General features: G+C 45.6%; 1 protein-coding gene across 3 annotated transcripts in view; it reads left to right on the top strand.

The window, feature by feature from the left end:
* Positions 1-6616, top strand: part of ptpn18 (protein tyrosine phosphatase non-receptor type 18) — a 17887-nt gene that overhangs the window by 4290 nt on the left and 6981 nt on the right. For all 3 annotated transcript variants that reach the window (XR_003461783.1, XM_027275562.1, XM_027275561.1), the window contains exons 2-9: positions 1646-1754; positions 1830-1906; positions 2643-2738; positions 2814-2852; positions 3288-3356; positions 3468-3530; positions 5769-5911; positions 6264-6330. Coding sequence is in view for 2 of the 3 variants with exons in the window: in XM_027275562.1 (XP_027131363.1) it covers positions 1646-1754; positions 1830-1906; positions 2643-2738; positions 2814-2852; positions 3288-3356; positions 3468-3530; positions 5769-5911; positions 6264-6330 (663 nt within the window). In the remaining variant the exon portion in view is untranslated. The remainder of the gene's footprint in view (positions 1-1645; positions 1755-1829; positions 1907-2642; positions 2739-2813; positions 2853-3287; positions 3357-3467; positions 3531-5768; positions 5912-6263; positions 6331-6616) is intronic.

Genomic DNA, 6616 nt, shown 5'->3' with positions numbered 1-6616 from the left:
GTGTATTATTAATTATTTATTATTGTATTATTGTTGTTGTTGTTGTTATTTGTATATTTATTATGTTTGTTGTTGTTGTTGGTTGCATTCCCTGAACCTCCACTAAGAGCTCACCAAAGGCTTCTCAAGTGTTGAAGGGCTGGTCTTTGAGAATCAGTGTCAGTATTACAGGTTCTCTGAATAGTTTAAAAGGTATATATGATATTGATATGTGTGGTGGTGTGTGTGATGTGTGTTGTGTGTGACAGATTGTGCGTGTCACGGAGACAGCTGCTGGTTCAAAGAGAACTGGGTTTAAGCGACGAGCTCGAGGCCGGAGCTCTGAAGGAAAACATGAGAAGAAATCAGATACAAAGCACATCCTGCCATGTAGGGACATAACTCTGTCTTCACCTCGCTCGTTCCATTCAGAACAAGTTCACGTTTGGGTTTTCTATTTTTTCTTTGTAGCGATCAGAGTCCAGAGGTGTTTTGCTGTGCTGACAAATCAACTGTGACGCTGACTATACAGTCAATGCCAGCAATTCAATAACAGGTGACTCTCCAACTCCAGCAGCCAATCATCGATCCCAGGTTCCCCAGCAGCACTGAGTCTCACTGCGCTATCCAGCAGCAGGTCAGCCACGGTCGGGCAGTCCTTCATTCATCAATCGGCCTTTTATTTCACACCAAGCTCGTCCCACAACCACTAAAATTCGAGGAGAATCCCACATTTACTCTTGTTAACCAGTCAAGTACATGGGGGAAGCTGCTGGTACTGAACATGGGACCTGGAAAACCGCGGGCAATGGTGTCCCAAACACTAACGGAAACTAAAAAGCACTAAGAAGAAAGCAGGCTGAGAAAGAGGGGAGCGAAACTCACATGAAGGGGGAAGGGAAAAGACGAATGGGGAAAAAGAAACCAGCCCTAAAGGAAGCAATAAAGTATGATCCAGTTTGAAATTTCATTCAAACCAGATTAGTGAAACAGTTGGTGCGAGGATGGATGACTGTAGTGTAAAAAACCGGGGATTGAAAAGCGTTAAGACAAAACGGTAAATACGGTACTGAAAGGAAGGAGGGACTGAATCTGTAAAGGGTGATACAGTATTGAGACAACGGGAGAGGAACAGAGGTGGGACAAAAGGGGGGGGGGGGGGGGGGGGGCGCGTCCGCGGGGAGGGGGGGGGGGGGGGGGGGGGGGGGGGGGAAGACTGATCACAGGGTCGAGTAAGAAAATTTTGAGATAAGCGAAAGCAGGGAAAAAACAGGAAGGGGTTGTTTATCATCATTATTATTGTTTATCATCATCATTATTGTTGTTGTTGTTTATCATCATTATTATTGTTTATCATCATCATTGTTGTTGTTGTTGTTGTGTATTATCATCATTATTATTGTTGTTGTTTATTATCATCATTATTATTGTTGTTGTTGTTTATTATCATCATTATTGTTTATTATCATCATCATTGTTGTTGTTGTTGTTGTTGTTGTTGTTGTTCCTGGCCTCCACTAGAGCTCACCAAAGCTTCTCAGAGGTTGAAGGGCTTCTTATGAGATCAGATGTCAGTCTTTACAGTTTCTCTGATAGTTTAAAGGTATATATATATTTATGTGTGTGTGTGTGTGTGTGTGTGTGTGTGTGTGTGTGTGTGTGACAGATGGTGCGTTCACAGACCTCTGTGTTCAAGAGAGAACTGGGTTTGACGACTGAGGCCGGAGCTCTGAAGGAAAACATCAAGAAGAACAGATACAAAGACATCCTGCCATGTAGGGACATCTCTGTCTTCACCTCCTTCCTTCCTTCAGAACAGAGTTCACGTTTGTTTCTTTGTTTCTTTGTAGACGATCAGTCCAGGGTGGTTTTGTCTCTGCTGACATCAGACTGTGACTCTGACTACATCAACGCCAGCTTCATCAAGGTGACTCTCCAGCAGCCAATCATCATCCAGGTCCCCAGCAGCCAATCATCATCCAGGTCCCCAGCAGCAGCTGATCTCACTGCCTAGTCCAGCAGCAGTCAGCCCAGCTCGGCGTCTGTCTTTCAGCCTTTTATTTCACCAAGCTCTCACCAACCACTAAAAGTCAGTCCCACATTTACTCTTGTCCGTCATGGCCATAGAAGCTGCTGACTGCTGGGCCTGGAAACCTCCTGGTGGTCCACAAACACTAACACTGCCCTGGAGCATAAAATATGATCCAGTTTCACCAGAATCAGTGAAACAGTTGCTGCTGTGTGTCTTAGTGCCGTAAAGCGTTACGTACTTCTTAAAGTTACACAGTGTGAGGACAGACAGAGAGACAGAGACACGCTCACCTGATCACAGGTCAGAGTGGATCAACAGGAGGTGAACGTGTCCTCCTCTCCTCTCCTGTCCTCTCCTGTCCCCTCCTGTCCTGTCCTCTCCTGTCCTCCTCTCCTCTCCTGTCCCCTCCTGTCCTCCTCTCCTCTCCTGTCCTCTCCTGTCCTCCTCTCCTCTCCTGTCCCCTCCTGTCCCCTCCTCTCCTCCTCTCCTCTCCTGTCCTCCTCTCCTGTCCCCTCCTGTCCTCCTCTCCTGTCCTCCTCTCCTCTCCTGTCCTCTCCTGTCCTCCTCTCCTCTCCTGTCCTCTCCTGTCCTCCTCTCCTGGCTGCTTGTAATGTCGCTGTTTGTCCTGCAGGGGGCGGCAGCAGACTGCAGGTACATCGCCTCTCAGGCTCCTCTGAGCGCCACGCTCGTGGACTTCTGGAGGATGATCTGGCAGCACGACGTCAAGGTGAGAGAAACAAACACACCCTGAACACACGTGACGCTTTTTTCATAAATCACGTGATGAATGTTTGTGTTTCAGGTGATCGTCATGGCCTGCAGAGAGGTGGAGATGGGAAAGGTAAAACTGAAGACACGAAGAGTTCATCTGACATCAGACATTCATTAAAAACCTGAATTCATTATTAAATACAGTGTACAACAACGATAACAACAATAACAACAATAATAATAATAATAACAACAATAACAACAACAACAATAACAACAATAATAACAACAATAACAACAATAATAACAACAACAACAACAATAATAATAACAACAATAACAACAACAATAACAACAACAATAATAACAACAATAATAACAACAACAATAACAACAACAACAATAACAACAACAATAATAATAACAATAACAACAACAATAATAATAACAACAATAATAACAACAACAACAATAATAACATCAACAACAACAACAACAGTAATAATAATAATAACAATGATAATCATATTCAGATCTTCTCTGATCGTGTTTTTGTTCTCTGCAGAAAAAGTGTGAGTGTTACTGGAGTCCACTTCATCAGTCAGCTGAGTTTGGACCGTTCATTGTGTCCACGGTAAGAACACACACACACACACACACACACACACACACACACACACACTCCAACATGTTTTTAAAATTTGAATCTTATATTTGTGACGTCAGCTGATTTGAAATGTTGCAGGAGGAGGAAACTCGTCCCAATGAAGACCTGGTGATCCGAACTCTGACGGCCACGTACCAACAGGTAACACACACTGACGGCCACGTACCAACAGGTAACACACACTGACGGCCACGTACCAACAGGTAACACACACTGACGGCCACGTACCAACAGGTAACACACACTGACGGCCACGTACCAACAGGTAACACACTCTGACGGCCACGTACCAACAGGTAACACACTCTGACGGCCACGTACCAACAGGTAACACAACGCTGAAAACACCTTAGAACGGAACTACTCCAGACGCGTAAAAAGACTAAATCCGTTTGACACAAACATGCAATGCCGGACCGGCAAAGTACCGACATACAAAAAAAAAAGGCAAAGGACATAACATACTTACGCGACTGGTACTACACAAACTGTAACGCTTGTCTGCTGCCACGCCATACTTACATGTCACACATCAAACAACAAACTGTACTGCTCACCTGTGAGGCCACGTACAACATCAAAACACAACCGTGACTGGCCTGCCGTGAACGGGAACGACACTCTGAGGGGCTGGCTGGCAGACGTCGCTCCCACGTAACGCAACAACCAGAACCCAGGTATCCTAATTAAGAGGCAAACATGGTAGTAAAGGGGCAACAAAATACCATAAATGAACAGAATAGGTTGTCGTGGGGCCCAAAATACATGGGCTTTGCCTATGGGATAATGCTATTTTCTACGCGCACTGAAGGCTTCTGTGTCAGCTTGTGCGTCTCGCAAGCAGTCCACAGTCTCTGATGTTAAGCAAGGTAAAAAGCAATCGTTGTGAAGCCCCCCTGCTACTCAGAGCACTTGGTCTGCCAACTACTCTGGATGCTCGCCTGCTTCTGTTTTTGCGACATCCAAGGAGCAGTCCACTTCGAAAATTAAGTGCTTTTAGGGATTTGATTAAAGGAATCAAAATTCGTCTGAATTATTTGGCAAACATAGGACCTAAAGAAAGGCATCGTATTCTCTTAGTCTCTTAATCCTTAAACCCACTTCACCAGAACACCTCACTAAATACACGTAGATTATCACTGTTGTTTTGATGCTGTCCTTTTCCCGGGTGGGGCAGAATAGCTTATCAGCAGGGAAATCATTAGCACATTAATAACTACTCGCAGTAAGAAAGCTTGGAGTGAACACTCCACTGCCACTGTCTAAACGTTATTTAAGCAGGCAGGTTGACTAACAACACACTGTCATTCAGCAGTGACAGGGCCTGGAAAGTTTCCACAGAGACAAGTGTGCACTACTGCTTTTTAAAATATTCAGGCCGCCATTGCCATCTGGGTTAAATGCCTTCTCGAGAGCAGTTTGGGGGTATTTGTCCTGAGGTATGAGCGATGTGGCCGCGTGCATTTTTTTTTGTTTGTTTCCGTTCTCGTGTAAGAGTATTGCCTCCTGCTTTGGGGAGTTGAAAAAGCGCCTCTTTTAAAACCACAAATAGCACTTCCCTTTCCATTAGCTATCAGCGCCATCACTGGCCCCAAACGTCATATTGGTTTTCTAGCGGACTGGAACCAATTGGGCATGACAGAGAAGCCTATCCCAAAGCTAGGTGGCCAGACAATCTCTGTCTGCCAAACAGCTCAACAACCTCTATATGTGCCAATCCCTTTCTATTCTGGCTGTTTGGCAATTGGCATGTTTTTGTTGTTTTTTTTTTACTTGAGCAGGGTAAGGGCATTAAAATATATTCAAACATCTGCCAGAGATTACAGTAACAGGCAACCTATGTGATTGAAAAAAGCATACACTATAAGTATGCAGAACATACCTTAGAAGGCATGCAGGCAACAGCACGAGAACAACACAAGCAGAATTGTGTTGCTTAGGTAGCAATCATGTGACAAATCTGAGGCAGTTAAACCCAAAAAAAAAATTTAACCGTAAAAAAACCCGATTCATTGCAATCCTTGAATGGCTTCGTTCCAAAGGAGGGCTGGCCCCCAATTTCTACAAGGTTAAGCCTCGAAAAAGGGAGTAACGCCAGGTCAGTGTAAAACTAAGGGTTAGAGTTCAAAATGACAGGCTGATCCGCATTTGTATTAGTCAGATTGCAACTGCGGAAAACAGACATTTGTTGTTTGTGCTGGGGTTGCGGTTTTGTAGGGCTAGGCCAACAGAAAACGCTCGCACCAGTGCTTTTTTGTCGCTTCAACCACTGTAGCTATGGTTACTTTCTTGCTCCTCCTCCTCCTCCTCCTCCTCTTCCTCCTCCTCCTCCTCTTCCTCCTCCTCCTCCTCCTCCTCCTCCTCCTCCTCCTCCTCCAGGACACCCATTCACTGGTTCAGTATCAGTTCTTGTCGTGGCCGGATCACGACGTTCCGTACGAGGCTGCAGGAGTTCTGGACCTGCTGGAGAGAGTCAGAACCAGCCAGGGAACACACACCTCGCCTCTGCTGATACACTGCAGGTACACACACTCACACACACACACACACACACAGACACACACACACACACACACACACTAAACGGCTGTTAACTCCACGTCTTTACTGACGCTTGTTTTTGCCAGCAGCACAGATCACAGGTCAGATGGTCATTAACATTCAACAGGACGAGTCACACATATGGCAGCTTATCTCTCACACACACACACACACACACACACACACACACACACACACACACACACACACACACACACAGCAGGAGGCTGTGAATATGCAGCAGGTAACACCTGCTAACGATGGCACGGCTAACATGCATCTGTTCCTGTGTGTGTGTGTGTGTGTGTGTGTGTGTGTGTGTGTGTGTCACAGTGCAGGCTGTGGGAGGACAGGAGTCATCTGTGCTCTCGACTACATCCATGACCTGCTGGTTACCAAGGTAACACACGATAACACAGCATGTGACAACACGAAGTGACTGAAGACAAACTCTGAAACCAGAGTACTCGAGTATTTACTCTGATTACATTACTCATGATCAACCAGAACCAGACCCAGCAGCAGCTGATCTCACTGCCTAGTCCAGCAGCAGTCAGCCCAGCTCGGCGTCTGTCTTTCAGCCTTTTATTTCACCAAGCTCTCACCAACCACTAAAAGTCAGTCCCACATTTACTCTTGTCCGGCGGCTTCTTGCTCGCTCACTCTCTCCTTTTCTCTTCTTAGCT

Source organism: Larimichthys crocea, unplaced genomic scaffold (assembly GCF_000972845.2).
Source record: "Larimichthys crocea isolate SSNF unplaced genomic scaffold, L_crocea_2.0 scaffold148, whole genome shotgun sequence".
In the NCBI taxonomy this organism is placed as follows: domain Eukaryota; kingdom Metazoa; phylum Chordata; class Actinopteri; family Sciaenidae; genus Larimichthys; species Larimichthys crocea.
This window is presented reverse-complemented; position numbering and strand designations above follow the sequence as displayed.